This window comes from Oryzias latipes, chromosome 4 (assembly GCF_053564925.1).
Source record: "Oryzias latipes strain Hd-rR chromosome 4, Olatipes_Hd-rR_3.1".
Taxonomy (NCBI): Eukaryota; Metazoa; Chordata; class Actinopteri; order Beloniformes; family Adrianichthyidae; genus Oryzias; species Oryzias latipes.
The window spans coordinates 27,633,608-27,651,796 of NC_136240.1; the positions used below are offsets into that span (position 1 = coordinate 27,633,608).

The 18,189-nt window shown below is 41.7% G+C and overlaps 2 protein-coding genes across 8 annotated transcripts in view; both read left to right on the plus strand.

Moving 5' to 3' along the window:
- The window catches only part of evi5b (ecotropic viral integration site 5b), a 36,133-nt gene extending 33,622 nt beyond the window's left edge, over positions 1-2,511 (plus strand). For all 7 annotated transcript variants that reach the window (XM_023954446.2, XM_023954444.2, XM_023954448.2 and 4 more), the window contains one exon: positions 1,234-2,511. In XM_023954446.2, the coding sequence (XP_023810214.1) occupies positions 1,234-1,488 (255 nt within the window). In that variant the 3' untranslated portion in view covers positions 1,489-2,511. The remainder of the gene's footprint in view (positions 1-1,233) is intronic.
- Positions 2,512-3,587: 1,076 nt separating this feature from the next.
- gfi1ab (growth factor independent 1A transcription repressor b) lies at positions 3,588-6,462 on the plus strand. The gene is made up of 6 exons (XM_023954452.2): positions 3,588-3,984; positions 4,242-4,430; positions 4,957-5,315; positions 5,433-5,570; positions 5,665-5,830; positions 5,906-6,462. Exons 1-6 carry the CDS (start codon positions 3,873-3,875, stop codon positions 6,082-6,084), a joined length of 1,143 nt encoding a protein of 380 aa, XP_023810220.1. The 5' UTR covers positions 3,588-3,872; the 3' UTR covers positions 6,085-6,462.
- Positions 6,463-18,189: the final 11,727 nt, after the last annotated feature.

Sequence of the window (18,189 nt, forward strand, 5' to 3'; positions counted from 1 at the left end):
AGCTGGAATTCAAACCAGGGCCTTCATGCTTTGAGGCAAGACGGCTAACCACTACACCTCTGCGCATTTCAATCTGCTGTTTAAAAGGTTACTTGAACAAATGTTGCAGCAGTGACAGTTGTATAGATGCAGCAGCAGAAATGAAGGTATGCCTGCATAACATAGAAACGTCTCATCAGCTCAGAGGTGTGCTAGCCACAAGTGTTAGCTAACGGATAAATGGTACCTCAAGAAAAAGGCTCTTTGTAGTTTACCAGTGCTGTTAGCTACACAAAAATCCAAACATCTTAGATTTTTAACATCCTTTGATTCTGTTTGGTCCAGTTGGGGTAGCTTGATTGCATTTTTCAAATGGTTTAAACTTGTTTAAAGGACAACCCGCCCAGACTGAGCAATGGTTCTGGAAACAGTGAAGCTGCTCACAGAGAAGCACTAAAAAACCATGGGATTTATTTTACATCCCCCATTTATAATCCATGTTGTCACCAAGTGTTTGCTCGTTGCATTATTAACCACACCTCATCATGTCAGCCATAGAGGAGACTTAGCTTTAAGTGCAATTAAACATTTTTCTCTTAAAGCAAAGTCGAGGCCCGCGGGCCAAATGTGGCCCCCCATGTTACTTTATGTGGCCCGCGAGAGCATAAAAGTTTTTCATTTCTTAAAATAAAAAATTTAAAAATGCTGTGTATTTATTCATATCTACGGGGAATCAGACTTGAAATATCAGATGGGGCAACTACACATTAGTACTTAAACACTGTCCTTATAAACTAACCTGATAGAATCAAATTTAAAAGGATTTATAATAGAGTAACAAGCAAACATATGTTTTCTATCCAACTGTAATTGTCCCTTTAAAAAGTTAGACTAAATAAATAAATGAGTAATTTAACATTAAGGAGTAGTTACATTTATTGTTCATTACATTTAGTTACATGAATAAGTTATATCTGGCCCTTTGAGGACAGCCACTATGCTGATGTGGCCCTCAGTGAAAATGAGTTTGACACCCGTCTTAAAGGAATCCTGTTCAAACCATCTTTTGTTTCCTGATCCCAGTTTGATTTAAAAAAAAAAAAACAACTTCATCTAGAAGCTTGGTGTGCATTGCATAAAATATTTGAGCATGATTGTTTTTGTTGAACTCTGCACGTGAGATTGTGTAACGCTTCTGTCAAACGTGAATCTCAGCTGCTTCAGGCTAACTTTTCCTCATTTTTCAACTTCCAGATTTGCTGCTTAAAGGGCCAGAGGGGCTTGCCGGGCCAGCCCACGTTTGATGGGATCCACATTGTCAATCACTACACAGGCGGCGTGGACGACGCTTACCGGTCCTCTGACGAGGACGGCGCGGCGCCCCCACAGCAGAGGGGCCGCAGGCTCATCAGACTGCACCCCGCCCTGGGGGACTCGGACAGCGAGGAGGACGGGGAGACTCTGCGGCTCACCGTGCCGCAGAACAACCACAAGTCCACCACCGTGTGATCTGCCCCAGCTTGGCCAGACAGGGGGCGGTGTGGGGGGTTTCCAGCAGAAATTTCAAGCGAGATCTGAAGCGTAGCTCTGGATTTCAAGGAGGACATGTTCTACATCATGTGAATCCCAAATTCAGTTCTGTTTACCACCTTCCACCCTTTGGTATCTTGGAAAAAGATGGTGGTTCTGGATTCTTGGAGAAACCACGCAGAAAATATCAAAGACAGTGAAAAAATCCCCCCAAGCCTTACTTTTGGTACAACACAGAGAAATCTGTGCAATAAAACCTTTTTTACACACTTCATCTGATGGGTTTTTATATTTTATAGCATTTTATAAATGAGTATCACGCGTAAGATGCCGTTATATTGTCGCGTGTGTTTGTGATCTTAAAGCTGCTTCTGTGAGCCGGCGTGGACCGGAAGGTCGGCGCCGGCTCACACATTATATTTCTGCAAACATGTAAATATGTAAATGTGTTTATTTTTCTCACCCATATTCTGTCTGTACTTGAAAAAAAACCTGTATACACATTATATCCATGAAGGTATTGTAAAACTGAGAGAAAGGGATTATACGACAAGAGCTGCCAACAAAGCGTTGTTTTGTGAGTCGAGCGAGTTCCTGTCAGAGGTCCGTGTGTGTTCAGAGCAGGAAAGATGCAGATTTATGCTTCTCTGAAACATGACTTCATCGTCTTGATGAGAAGAGAGGAGAGTGTGGCTCACTTTGCTCCTGAGTCAAACGTGTTGTGTAGTTTGGGCACAAATGGATGATGGTCCTGCGGGACTTTAAACTGAGAGAAGAGGATTTGCCTCCCTAAAGATGCTGCAAGTTGCAAAAAGTCCTCTTCTGAGCGTCAGCCGCACTAAAAAGAGTCTGCAAAGCTTCTCGTGGATGTTTGCAGCAAACGGATTCTGGCTCGGACTGTTTGCACTTTTGTGCAGACAGAAACATGGCGACACCTTGTCTTTGTCTTGCACTCTGATGAAATCACGACATTTTTTTGTTCTCAATAAAACCTTTGCTAAAGCTTTGGCTCCTCTGCAGTCTCTTGCCATCGGGGTGTAATAAAAACCTTCCTTCCTTCTTGCAAAGGTTGAAGCGTTCAGGAAGTGTCTTCTCGCGGTTTCTAAACTCAGTGTCTAATCTCTTCATGCACTCAACCGCACATCAAAGCAGCTCCCTGCAGGCACCGACGATCACCCAGGTCTGTATTAGAACCAAATATGAGAAATCTGCTGTCGGATGTGATTTACAGTCCAAAATAAAAATGCAAATATTTATTCTTTTTTTTTTTTTTTTTTTTTTTTTGTATTTTGGAGATGAGGCCTAGTAGTAGTTGATTGTGATTTCTAGTGTGAAGGTCAGCCGTTTTTTTTTTAATGCTTTTCTGAATTGCATAACATTTTAAAATGATCTATCATCGTTAGTCCAATGCTGCTGTGTGTGGATGGATCATGGGAAAGACATCCAGCTCTGTTTGTGGGGCCAGCTGGAGAAAAACGGTCATTTTCCTTCAGTTGGAGCTCAAACTGATGTGACGTCACGATTAGCATCCTAAACAGTATTCCACGGGCCTCTGTGCGGGAGGGGCCCGCGTGTCTGCCGGATATGAGTCTAATCGAGTCTGGACATGCGCCTTTTGATTTCCTGTCCCTCCTGATAACCGTGGAGGTTTCTCAAACTGCTCAGTTATGATATGGGGGTGAGGGGGGGCAAATTTGGGATAGAAGTTTGCAGATTTTTTTTTTTGTAATCAGAAGACCTCCGTGGTCATTTTTAAATGCGCAATGGACTTGCACATCTTTCAGCATTTGCGCACATCCGTCGTGAGCATCTGGATAAAAAAAGAAAAGAAAAAAAGCCCCCACCCCACCTCCAACCTCCTCTCTCGCTTTTTAACCAACACGTGTCATTAGAGGTTCTCTGCAAGAACCCCTGGGGTGTCCGTGTTTCCTTTCCACGCTGACACCCCCCCCCCCCCCCCCCCCTCCAAAGATTGAGCAAGGCACCGATAGAAGCCACATCTGCTGATTGCCACCGAACACGATCTGGGGAGGGGGGGGGGTACTTTATAACTTAAAAATAAAGCATCAGAACATTTTGGAACATGTCATGTTGGGGCTCAGGGATGGGGCCGTCCGAGACCGAGTCCCGCTCCCCCGCGCCTCCTGAATGAACACTGCAGGCGGGTCGGCTCTGTCCCGAACTGACACCTGTTCACGCGACACCTGGCAAGCAGGCAGGGGCTGCCCGGCCGCTGTGCGCATGCTCTGTAGGCAGGTTGGCGTCTCTTAAAGCGCTTGGGGAAGCCTCCTCTCCATCAGTGGAGGTCGGAGCTTGGAGCGGGGCGCAGCGGCCGGCTTTGAGGAAGTTTCCTGCCCACAGACATGCCGCGCTCTTTTTTGGTCAAGAGCAAGAAGGCGCACAGCTACCACCAGCCCCGCAACTGCGAGGATGACTACAGCAGGCTGGACTCCATTCTGGCGCAAATATGCGCAGGTATGCAGGAATTTCCTCTACATTTCTGCGATTGAAATCCCTATGTTTTTTAAAGTAAAACAACAATAATTTAAACTTTAAAGCAATTTTAGCAGATGATCATTTTGAATGATTCCATGATAATTTACACCTTAACTTAACTTGTAATACATATTATTATTGCCAAGTTGTTGTTTCTAAAAAACAATGAAACTTGATTTCATATGTAATATTTGCGCTGCTCCCCCTGAACCTTTTCCTCCTCGCTGCGTCCTCAGAGGCAGAGACTCTACCGGAGGAGGACGCCTGTGAGTCGGTGGATAGGTACGGCCTGTCCCCGGACTCCCACCGGAGCGAGCCCCCCAGGTTCTCCCCCACATCCCCGCTCAGCTGCGCCAACAGTTTGCTTCGCAGCTCCCCGGACTATGAGGACCTGTGGAGGCCTCCGTCCCCCTCTGCCTCGCCGGGTATTGACGCGCGCGCACGCACAAGCACACACAGAAAACATCAGGCTTTTAAACAGGAAGCCACACTAAGATGAAGCTTTGCGCAACTCTGATTAGAAAATCGTGATTTTACTTTTGTATATATATTTATATATTTTACTTACCAGTAAATACTTGGATTTTTACGCAGTTATCATTAAATAAAAGGTAATGAGGCTTCAAATAACTTCATTCCCCTCTCCTGATTTCAATTCAATTCAATTTTATTTGTATAGCCCAAATTCACAACAGCATTTGTCTCGATGGGCTTCGTATCGGTAATTGAAAAAGTGAAACATAAAATCAAAAGGATCATGAATACATAGAATTCAATAGGAAAATACTAAATTGAACTAGCAAACTGACTAAGCTAAACTGGCATCCCTGCCCTTAGACACCCCCTTCTACAGTGAAATGATCTTTTGTGGCTCCCTGCGCCCTGTGGGGCCCTGCAGAGTATTCAGGCATGGCGGAAGCGGTCATTAAACTTTCATCCGTTCCCCTCCAGCTGACTCGGACAAATCGCTGTCTCCGGTGGACGAGTCCCGGCCCTTCACCGTTCCCTTCCGCCCCTACGCCTGGAGCAGCTATCCGGGCCCCGCGCTGAGGCCCCTGATGCAGCAGAACCTTCATTCTAGCTTGGACCCGAACGGCGCCCCGTCGGCGTTGGCTCTATTTAGGGACGAATCGCATATGGCACTGTATGCAGAGCGCACTCTGAGAGAGGAGTCCTACTGCGACTACAGGAGGCACGCGGCTCTACTGTTACCTGCTGAGGCGGGCCTTCACCGTGACAAAGCCCAGCCGGACCTGCTGGGCCCCAACCTCCTCCTCAGCGGCGCCTATAAGTGTGTGAAGTGCAGTAAGGTGGGAATGCTGACCCCAGGGCACAATTTTTCAAAAAAAGAAAAGAAAAAAAAGAAAAGAAAAGAAAGAAAGAAACTCCACATAATCTAATTCCCCTCCCCATTACTTTAAAATCAGGTGTTTTCCACCCCACATGGTTTGGAAGTCCACGTCCGCAGATCCCACAGCGGCACTCGGCCTTTTGCGTGTGAAATGTGCGGCAAAACGTTCGGCCACGCAGTCAGCCTAGAGCAGCATAAAGCGGTGCACTCTCAGGTGAGCATGCAACTTTACGCAATTCACACCCTATTTTTCATATATATATTCTATGCGCGTGCGCACAGGAAAAACAATATTTTTCTCTTTTCAGGAGAGAAGTTTTGACTGCAAAATTTGCGGGAAAACCTTCAAGCGCTCCTCCACCCTCTCCACCCACCTGTTGATCCACTCGGACACGCGGCCGTACCCGTGTCAGTTCTGCGGCAAGCGGTTCCACCAGAAGTCTGACATGAAGAAACACACCTTTATCCACACAGGTGAAGCATCACGTGACGCAAAATACTTCTTTCTCATGTCATGATCTCCAACACCTATACATTTTGGCTTTCCAGGCGAGAAGCCGCACAAATGCCAGGTCTGTGGGAAAGCGTTCAGCCAGAGCTCCAACCTGATCACGCACAGCAGAAAACACACGGGATACAAGCCGTTCGGCTGCGACCTCTGCGGCAAAGGCTTTCAGAGGAAGGTGGACCTGAGGAGACATAAAGAGACGCAGCACGGACTGAAATAAACGAATCAATGACTTAGCGCACCTGTCCAACTTCAGACCATCCTGTTTTTAACCAAGGGGAATTTCAGGAGGCGTTTGGGATCAAGATCCACTTTGATCCAACTTTTACGCATCAGAAAGAACCCGCTCCAGAGCAAAAGACGGCGACTTCAAGCAGAAAAGAAGCACTGGCAGCCTGATTCTTCTTGTTGGACAGAGACACAAACCCAGGAGGATAAGCTTCAGCTGTACATCCGGAAAAAAGGAAATCTATTAACTGAAAAAACGAACAAAGGAGGATATGTGCGTTTCGAGGCGACACAGCAACATAGTGGCTTCTTCTCCGTTTTTGCACATTTTCCTGTCAGTTTGCAAAATAAATATATTTCATCTTGCGAACTCGGGATTTTGTCTCATTTTTATTACTATCGCAATTTGAATTTATTATTATATTATTATTATTATTATTATTATTATTATACGATTATGTGGGTGGGATCGAAAAGAAAATGTGCAAAGTGTGGGTTGTTCCACACACTTGCTGCCGTGATTGTGAACGCCCACACATGTTTGTTGTGACCACTGAAGCACCGTGTTTGGACCTTCAACAACCAGAGCTGATCCAATCGGTGGCCAACAACCTCATTTATTGTTGCGTTTTGGTGGAAAATCAACAGACAAAAGCGTGGAAACGGTTTCAGAGACGTTTTTCTCTGAGAAAAATAATTCAGTAAAAAGATCCCAGAGAAAATTAGTTCCGTTTTTTTTAAAACTTGAATTCAATTTGTGTTTTTAATTTTCGCCACACATAAAAGGAATTCACCACTTTATTGCAGCAGTCTCAATCCGATCGGGTGTCACCTCACTTGCAGCCCTGCGCACGCGCCATTAATCTGACTAAACCCTTTAAAAAGCGAGAATTCCTCCTCGGATTTATTTATTTTTTCTTCCTTAAAACATCTCCCCACTGCCGCAGGCGGGCCCATCAAATATGAATAGAATGCAGCCCGATCGATCCAAAAGCGCAGAATCACAACTTTGCAGTCTGACGCTCCAATCCGGACCCGCATCCTTCTCCAAACACGCACTGCGCACAAACGCGCACGGGGGAGAAAATATTCCACTTCCTCTAGACAAACATAGATGTGCAATTAGAAAGTCCAGGTCAGGCTTCTGTGGGTTTTACGTGATTCATTATTAATCTGAAGTGAAATATTAATAATAAAAGATAGATTTTAAAGACCCTTCTCTGGGTTTGATCTGGATTTTCGTGACATCAAAAATACCAACACACTGCGCTGAAACTTCTCAACAAAAGCCATTATGGTCACTTTTTGGGAAAACATCTGGTGATTTGCGCGTCAAACAGAGAAATAAAGAGGGCACAGGTGTGATTATTGCCCCTGGGGAAGATGGGTCTGTGTGTGTGTGTTTGGGGGTGGGGTCAGGTCTGCCTGTGTACTGTAATAATAGAGCAGTTTTAGCTCCCACGCGCCGCTCAGCAGATTCCGCGCAGGTCCGACCAGTTCCGAAATGCGCAAAAAGGTGACACGGATGCGGGATTTGCTAAGGTAAGCTCCAGAGAACAGGCACTGATTAACGGCCGCAAAGGGAGGTGACCTGCGTTTTGTTTATAGTTTTGGGCCAAGAAAGTTTCTGCACCATCCTGCCCCCCGTTTTTTCCCCACTGGCAGTTGACACCCAAGCAAGGGGAGAAGCTGGCTCTTTTGTTGCACGGGCTTATTCATTATTCAGTTCATCTGAAAAACAGACTGAAAACTAACCGTACAGCTGTCATGGAGCAACAAGACGTCCCCAGAAATTATTTATCGTGCTGGAGAAGAAAAGGCAGCAGGATGAGGGAAAAATAATAACAAGAGACACCAGCCAGGCAGCAAACAGGCTGAACACGCCAAGAGAGCCCACCCCCGTGGGACTGCTGCACAAGGAGGCTTCTCAGCTTCTGGTTGTTGCCACAAAGTTTTCTAAAATCACCTTCCATCGGTCTTATTTCTTGTGATGGCATCCTGCTCCTGGAAGGGGAAAAGTTCCTGCAGAAGTTTTGGGAAAGCCTCAGCTCCTGAGGTTGAGTCAAAAATGTACAAAAACACAAAATCCCTGCAACTTCCAACACAAGGAGGCAACAAACATCTCCTTTTCATTTCCACAAAACAGTGAAAACAGAAAGCGAATACTGTCTACTCCTATACGGAGGAAACCCAGTCAAATTTTATTTAGACCCCCTTCTCTGACTAAAGTAGCTCAAACTGCTTTACATAAAATTGGTTCTAATTAAAAAACCAAAAGCAAGACAAAAAAGAAAAAATTATAAAACACATGCAATTACTCCCAACAGACAATGTCACACAACACAATACAGCATAAAAGGAAACACTGATAAATTGTAAAATAGAAATCTGGGATTAAAGGGAGCAGAAAGGAACAAACATGTTTTTCCTCCAATTTTACATTCTAAGAACGCAAAAAAAGAGTGATAAAAATAAAAATAAAATACTGTATCCAAACATGGGTTTATGTCTTATTTCTAAATCTGGGAACTTGGAATTAAGAAAAGTGGTTCACTGATTTTATTATTTGGGGGCAATTCTTTCTTTAAATTTCTTCAAGGCGATTTGTGATTTGCTTTATTTAATAGATTGTTTTAGATTCTTCCATATCGTGACTTCTTGAACAGAAACACACACTTCTTTTATTTTTGTTCTAAAAATCTCACAGCCTTCATGAGTACTTTGTCTTTCTACAAACAGCTCCAAATGTGTTTGATTATTGAAAATAAAGGCCAATACTTCGAGCATCTGGTGTAAATTATTCTTTAAATGACCAAATTATAAAAAGAAAATGAACTTTTTCACGTCTGTGTAGATTTTCTATGTCAGGCCTAAAATGGCCTTCTGGATCACAATCTTCAGGGGAAAAAAATCTGCCATCACTGATAATATTAAAGAAAAAGGGTAAAAAGTTATACCTTTGTGTTTTTCCCTTTTTTTAAAAACTTGTGGTGACAAACATTTGTATTGTTTTTACAGTTGAATTGGTTAAAAAGAGATAATTTCACCATAAATGATCTGACTGTGCTGAAAATGAGTGAAAAGGCGTCCAAATCCTGACAGTGGTCCTAAACACGTCCAGTTTTCACATAAACATTCTGTCAGTGTTGCTTCATTAGATAGTTCACAGTTTTCTTTTTTTTTTTTTTAAATACGTTGAGAAAAACATTTTCATTTTGTTTTATTTCTAACGTTTATGAAGAATGTTTTGGTTCATTCCTGTAAAGAAATTTTCTATTGGAATAAAAAACAATCAACCATTTGTTCAGAAACCTGGAAAAACCAAAGCATCAGGTTAATGAACTGATTTTAAACCAATCATGGAAGGGACGGGGGGACGGGGGGGGGGGGGGGGGGGGGCAGACGCATGAAAGCATTTTTTTTGGCTTGGCTGTTGTTTAATACCATCTCATGATATGACAACTACCCACAAAGATTGTGGTTTCAAATGGTAGCCGACATTTATTCCTGAATGCCTTGAAAGCTTTCCATTAGCTCTGCTGTGAGGGTCTGCAGCCCCGAACAGCATGAGTCCAGGGGGGAACGTGGGATGGAGGCTTTTGGGGAAGGGCTTGTCCATGAAGCTCTCTGCACATTTAAAAACATGTTTACCCGCTTCATTTAGCATTACATATCAGTGGACAGTTTAGATGTGAGCTGTCGCTCAGGAGGGGCAGAGCCCCCCTCCACCCTTTCAGCCTGCTCCTGATTTTGCATTCTGTCTGAGCATCAACTGCAAAGTTTGATCTCTTCATTCTTGCCCCCCACACTTTGCTGTTGTTCTGGCCTTGTCTTTCATCTGTGGCAGATATTTTACAAACTAGAGTGGGCAAAAGGATTACACCCCCTTTAATAAAAAAAAAGCCTATAACTCTCTAAAATACATAAAAGTCAACAAAATCAATTAAAAAATGACCCAGTTTAGGCATTCAGCTTTACCAGAATCAGTTTTTAAAACATTATAAAATGCAACCACAAGGGGGCGAAATCCAAGCTTTCTTGTGCATGTCCCAAGTCTGGGTAATTGCAGAGTCAGAAAGGTCATCTGCTTTGAAGACAAGTCAATCATATATGTGAACCATCGGACGCGATGATTCACAATGGCCATTCTTAGAGACCCACTCTGATAAATTTTTGCCTTTGGTGTTTTTAAATGTTCTTGTAGCATTTTTCCCTTGATGGACGACACGTATAAAGAAAGTTATGCTCATAACTGCTGAGTATTACTTATTTCTGTGTAAACAGATGGATGTCGGGAAATGGGAGTGGGCTCACTCCACGCCAAAGGTCCCTCCCATGATTTAGAGTCGAATCTCTAACAAACTTTTGCAGCTCTGCAGAAAATATGTCAGAGGAAGCAACAGGTTTTTATATTTGGCTAAAAAATAGCATAAATATCATTACAAGACCACTGGGAATGCTTTTAAAATAGAGGAAGCTGCTGAAAGAACTTGGCTCAAACAGTGCAGGAAGGTATTTTGACACTTTTTCCTTGGAGTTCACCTTTATGTCTTTACAAATTGTTCTAAGCTCTTTGGTTACCATTTCTGTCTCTTTCCTTTGTCATCAGTTTTCCTCTTGCAGTCACATCCAGGGAGGTTGACTACATGCATGTGGATCCGAAACAACTGAGTAATCAGTCGTACATTTTCATTTTTTCCTTTAAACAATTCTTTCAATAATTTTCTTGCTAACCTCCTGAATTAGATCCTGGCCTTCTGCTGTCCATCTTCAGTGTAGGCCACGTTTAAAGCCACATATTACTATAAATGTCTGCTTTTTTAAATTAAAATTTTATTTATTTTTTCTTGTTTGATTTCATCTCAACCACCATTGTGGATTTTTTGTGGTTAACAAAAGAGGGGGTCTCCAAAAAAGTGTCCTCCTGTGTAAATATAATTGTTTGCCTTGTTGACGTTTTTTTTTAACAAGGAACAAAGATAAAAATAATTGAGAAACCATATGAGATTTAGAAGCAACTGTAATAAATCAGGTGAACCCGAAAACATTTTTGTTTTTCCTTGACCAGGGCGCATGTGCGAACAAACCAAGTGGGTGTTTGCTGAGTGGACGTTCATTAAAAACAGTTTTTGGAGCTTTCAGACTTTTTCCCACCAAAACGTTGCAGCGGGAACTCCGCCACACTTAATTCCATCACCACGAACTTTTCTGTCGCCAGTCTGAAGTCAATTGTGACGCAAAAAAGGTTGTGAATAATAGGTAGATACGCACACGTTTCCACCCGTGCGCAAAACAGTTCGAGCGCATTGCGGAGAGCGTCCTCTGCTTTTTGTCCTGCGAACTTTTAGACTAATCAGTTTTAGATGATGGAACCAATAAAAAAATAAAAATAAATCACGGAGTTAGAGGTCATTTTCAATGTAGACAGAAAAAAATAAACATTTTTCCTTAACCCTTGTGCTATCCTAGGCACTTTATCATTGAGAGTTGGGTCATCTAGACCCACTAGACAGTGCTCTGAACCTTTTTTCTTCAATGATTTGTGATCTTCACTGGTGTCCATGGATTACATGAAATCTTTCCACCTTTTTCCACCTTTGTCATGGTAGGGAGAACACGTCAATGTAAGGGTGGGGTCACTTAATATAGCACAAGGGTTACAAACTGTATGAAACAAAACACCACATCTATGTGCACTTAAGCTTCTTTTGGGATTAAAAAATGACTTGTCACCTGATCTGGAAATCACAGCACATCTGTTTTTTCTACCTTGCTTTTTCTCAAAACTCACACATTTTGCTTCACTTTGTTCACAGAAGCCACACAGATGTACCTTCAGATGTCCAAACATGTGGTCACCTATAGATAAAAGTGCTGCTGTTATTGAGGTAAACTGTAATTCATTCTGTGATTTATTTGTTTCTGAACATATTTGGTTCATCACAAAGGCTGAGTTTGTGCTGCTGCAACCAAAATATGTATCAAACATATTTTTTATTGTCATTAAGAAATGTAAATTTTACATTTAAGAGTTTATGTGTTGTGCCTTGAGACAACTGCAGATGTGGACAGGCCCTTTACGAAGAAACTGAATTTAAAAAGAAAAAGTGCTGCAGAGAGCCCATCTTAAACAAAAAAACAAAAAAAAAAACACTCTAAGAAAACAAGATGGACAAAAAAACCCAAAAAGGATCAACTTTAGAGCCAAAAAAACGGTCCTAAAATGGATTTAGTTTGTAAACATAATTTTTTGGCCCATGAAGCATACATTTGTTCTCCCTTTCTTTGCAAATACATGTAAAAAATACTTTAGTTTATGAGAAAGCACTAAATAATAAATAACAGTAGAATGGTGTTCATTGCTGTGGTGATGCTAAAATGCTAGTGAAGACAGAACGTTTGCTCCAATCTGGCACATTGGAATGGTTCAGTCCATGATGACAACACACAAAAGCTTTCTCTCTCAGTTTTGGCTATGCAAACAGAAAATGATTTGCAGCACACCATGTTACTCTGTGAAACACTCGTCCTCATAAGCAGGCCTGATTGTAGCTATGAATCGTTCTGAAAAATTCATAAGATCCATTTCCATCCGAACAGTGACGAGAGCAAACAGCCATGTGGATCCATAAGAGCAGCCCGCAGCTGGAGGAAGCAGTACAAAACGACAAAGATTTATTCTCAGCCACGATCAAATATTTATGCTGAGGCATTCAAGTAAAGTTACTTTTTGTGTTCTGATTTAATGAATGATTTGAGCTGCAGCAGAGCTGGGAGGCACAGATGTTGGGTTTGCTGAAGCCTGCACTAATGCCCATTCAGGGGTCTTTGTGGTCATGTGTCAGACTGGAGCGGGATCAGCGCTGCCGATCAGAGCACAGAGGACGGCAAAAGCAGTCTAGACGAGAAGGAAGAGGAACATGGCTGAAGGTCAAAAACCTGCAAGAAAAAAATAAATAAATAAAACCAAGAACCCATCATCTGCATCTCCTTTAATCAGGTACGGGTCGCCTTTAGAGGGAAAAGGAGTTTTCCAAAAAGCCTGTCTTTGAAGAGACTGATCGAAGGAAACAGATCCTGGCAGGCCGACGACTCTCCCATTCTCCCTCTGGCATCCTCTGAAACATTAATGACCTCCAGCTAAATCTGATCTGCCCTCCTTTGCTCACGATTTTTATCTTTGCGCTGAACTCTGTCTCAGTCACGCCTGATTCATCACAGCTGAGCTAAAGCCCAATTAAAAAAAAAAAGTCTGAAAATTAAGTAAAACAAAAGACTTCAGTACGCTTCAGAGAGGTTTAAAGTCAGAGAGCGCTCTGGATCAGATGACCTAAAAGGAAGCAGCGAGTGGGCAGAAAGTGCCAGGAGACATCAGAGGCAGGTGACACATACATTCTAACACTTGAGCGAACACTTAAATTGATAAAAGGAGTTTGGGGGGGCGGGGAAGCTAAAAGCTTCCATCACTTTCAACAAGACATTGGTACCCAAAACACAGTGTGTCAGTATCTTTAAACACCGGTGAGAGGAAGGATGACAGAATCATTCTGACAGCCATTTCACATGTAACATCTCCCATTCATCCACCTTGGGGAGTTTCTGGGCAGTTTTCCCATGCTGCCGGGGGAACCAGGCCCTGTGTGTTATGGTCGAGTGCACTGAGCTGGGCTTATGAGCCAGAACATGCATGGCGTATTGATCCAATCCTGACAGGGTGTCAGTCTCCCAGAGATACGGCCGGCAAGAAGCAGTTATCTGTGTCCGTTAAGGTGTCCGCAGCACCCGTATTGATTTGGGAACGACTCGACACCGGGAACTGTCATCAAATTTTCAATTTTACAAAGGCCAGCGCAGACGGCGATGAAGTCTGCATGCGAGTATGGATTTGTTGACACTGCGTCGCTCAATACCAGACAGATGCAGCTCTGCACAGACAGGAGCATCCGCCTGGGTCTTTGTCTCACCCGGGGAGCTTTCAACTGGCAGTACACGGGTACAAAAAGCAGCTTTACACCATGTTAATAGATGTGAAAAAAGACTGGCCTACAGTGCTGCTGCAGCGTGTGTAGGGGGCTTGAACAGATGTTCGCCGCAGACACACAGACACAGCAGCAGCAGCAGCAGCAGCCGCCCCTCCCTGTCATTGTTTGCTACACGAACAAAGCTTTACAAAAAGGGGGTCAAGGTCAAGATTTTCCCTGGTGAGACCACCGTCTCCATTAGCTCTTAGCTCGCCGGCGTCTCCTTTACCCCTTCATGAAAACCTTCAGGAATCCACTTCCAGACCCGTTTACTGCAGAGGGAAAGAGGCCGAATGAGAAATAAACATCAGTTGTCACAAAAACAAAGATGACCTCCATTATTTTGACTGCGTTTCTGATGTTGGATGACCCTCCTTACAGGGAAATCTAAGAACATTTTTTACTGTAATTGTAACAAGGAATCGACTTAATCAATGAATCCATTTATAATTCTAACAATCCAAACAGATCGACCTGTCTGAGGCAAGTTGTTTATCGAATTGACCCATACCCTCATAAAATTGTTTCAAAAAGAAATAAACCGATGATAATCAATAGTGGAAAATACTATTAGGATTGAGGCCTGGAAGATTTATTTTATAAAGGAAAAATGACCAAGTGCATCACAACACACATGTGACACAGCAAAAAATGATCAATCCATCATTCCAGTCTAATGTGTGCAAAGACATGTGACCATAGTCAGGTAGAATGTTCTAATAATGTTCCCTTTGGATTATTCTAATGATGAAAAAAAAACAACAGAAAAACAGTGGGCTGAATTTCATGAAACTAAAATGCTAAGAGGTTTAACATTCAGTCTTGTTAACTTGTTTGTTTGTCCACATATTTAGTTCATATTTGATGATCTTGAAAGAAATCTGGAAAACTTCATCTGCACTGTTCAGTACCAGGTATTTATCTCTGGCTAAAGATGTCCTGGAATGTTTTCTGTCAGTTAAATCGGTGCGTTCAAAATGAACCAATATCGACTCTGAATCGTGTTGTCAACTACAAATCATGATATGAATTAAGTCGTTAAAATGAATCGTAATATCCCTAATATTTAGGTTTGTGCTTTTACAGCCTCCTTTTGAGCTTTTTTTTAAAATTTGTTTTAAAATATGTTTGCAATGCCACCTAATAAAGAACATTAAAGCAAAAATAAATACATCCATAAGGGAGGTTTATCAAAATGTAAATGCAGTTTTATCATTTTCAGACCTAAAACTATTTCTTTCATCCTCACATACATGTACATTTTATATAAAAAACAAAACAAAAGGTAAAGTCAAAAACCCATTAGCCAGATGTATGACAGTTGTTCTCCGTATTTGACCCATCCCCTGGGGGAGCGGTGAGCTGAAGACAGCCGTACTCGGGAACCCCTTTGGTGGTTTAACCTCCTCATCCAATACTGCTGAGTGTCAAAAGGGAGGCATTGGCTCCCATTTTTAGAGTTTTTGCTGTGCTTTCTCAGCTACTGCTGTCAGATGGATTGAAACAATCTTTCTCCTTTTGGTTTTTTTTTCTGCTCCATGCTCTGTTTTGCATCATCAGGACCTTTGTTCTCATCTGAAATCTTCCTTCTAAAAGTGACTCTTTCAGACACAAGCTGAGAGAAAACATTGAGAGGGAGTCCAAATCTACAAGTACAAACAGTTGAAGCAGCAATCACTAAAGCAAATCTGAACCGCACCAGCATTTCTGAAAATCAAATTCCACTTTGAGGCACAGAAAGCCGCAGCGTTCCTCAGCAGGACCTGGGGGAGAGGCCGCTTTCCTGACGAGCACAGCGGGATCCCAGAGCGCCGCCGAGCCGGCAGCAGCCTGACATCTCCCAGGGAAGCCAACTGGAAAAATGTTCACTTAAAGCCTCTTACTTTCTAACCGGCCACCAAGGAAATATCAAATGGAAGAGGAAAATGGAGACTTTAGTTCACTATGGCATGTGCTCCACAAATGTCCCAGTCAAAACCCTCTCAGATGTTGTTGTAGAAGGATAAATATTTTAGAAAAATCTAAGATCTGAGATTTCATAAGCTAGTCGCTTTCCAACACATTTTGGAGCAGATTTACCAGACCAAATATATTTATTAGACACATCAACAGGATGATGTATTCCAGGTCTCATGTAGGACATTTGGAATGCTTTATGGCTATAATTTTAACAAGATAATGACATGTATTTTATTTAAACTGCGTTTAAAATATATCAAGATGCCAAAAATTGTCAGATCACTGTTTATTAAAGCCATTGTAAGATCTAAAGAGAATGCTGAGAGGGTTCTGGTTATTTCTTTTAGTTCTTCGAATGAAGAAAACGTTCTACTTCTCAATACTTTATAAATAATTCCAATGTTTGCAATTTTTGGTTATGAAATGCTCTTCCAAAGCTGCATCCTCTTTTTATATATTGGCTCAGCTTTAATTTAAAGTCCTGACCAGACAAGTGGCGCCCTCTCTAGTTGGAAAGTGAGCGCTGCCTTCACTATGACGTTGCTGTAAGTCAAGTTAGCAGCCTACAACAGAGTATAGTTGGAAGTACAAATACCAAATGCTTATATTAAATTGTTGTAATGATCCTTATTGTTTCCACATTTTAATCATTTACAGCATTTTCTACACTTAAAAATAGTTAATTGATTAAAAATGAACTAAATTTTGGGTCAATTTCATCACAATTCTACTGGAATACAAGACGACATACATAAGTCATTTAATTTAGTATTAATGAAAGAAATTTCCAAATCAAACCCAAAAATTAATCTACTTTTGCACTTCCTAAAAGCATGAAGCAGCGTCAAAACCAAACCTCACCAGCCAGCAATTAAGACAATGAAATCAGGGCCTCACAGTGAGCGAGGGATCCGTCTGCGTCTTTGTTTGCTTTGAGGCTTTTGTCCGAAGCTTCTGTCACCACAAGGTAATACGGAGAGCAGAGCGGCAGATGTCAGCTAAATCCAGACGTTCAAACACGCATTCTCTTTGAAAATCAGGACTTGAGCTGCTCCTCTGATAAAGCTGTCAGGAGGACAGAGACCCTCTGATGGTCTCCATTATCAATCACACAGAAACACTGAGGGATCCGGGACTCTGAAGTCCTTGAGAACATGTAATTAACTATGTAATACCTCATCCAAGATATCATAGATGTACAGATATTCTAAATATATATGTTATATGTATCGATATAGCTTAAAAACATGTTTTATTTAATATATATAAACTACGGTCTTTTTTCCCTTAAAACAAGGAATATTAGCAGTGATTTTTTGAACATTGATTATATAAAAAGTAATAATAAAAATGCTATGTTTTTTGCTTTTACAAATCAATTATTGCAAATTTGTTAAAAAGTTAATGAACACCAGAGCAGCACAATTTGACATTGGAGAGACCGGTTGTTTTCACACAGTTCAATATCAAGAGGCACCACAGGATGGTCATGTTTCCTGTGCTCGCGAGCATTGCTTGGTTGTAGTTTTAATAAAGAAGAGTGAATTTACAGCCGGCGTATTCTCTGATTTTCACAGAAAAGTCTGAAGTTCTAGACATGTGTTGAAGATGCATTTGCAATTTATTTATGTAATATATTTTTTAATTCCTTTCTCTCAGTCACAAATATTCGACCAGATATTTGCAGGGTTTTATTTTTGTATTTAAAATTCACAATGTTTAAATTTAGAAATCATCATCATCATCGATTTTGCTACAGAAAACGGGGAGTTGACTTATTTAACAATGTTTTTTTCTTCTATTCTCTTCTCAGTCACAAAACAGAGACCGTAGATTCACTGGAAATACAAGACAGCAGCAGGGGTGTCCAAAACTTTTACTAAGAGGGCCAAATTTGGTATGGTGAATATTTGTGATGGCCACATTTGAACCCTTAAAACAATTAATGAAAAAGAATTATTAAATTGAAACTTTATCACAATTAAATATTTTTAATTTCTTTATGTAGAACAGAAAAAAATACATATTTGTACCCAAATTACTGTGAAATTCACGTCTAAAGATCATGCACTCAAAGTCTCAGTTAGCTGGGCGTGGTATTGCCCGTCCTGTGGTGC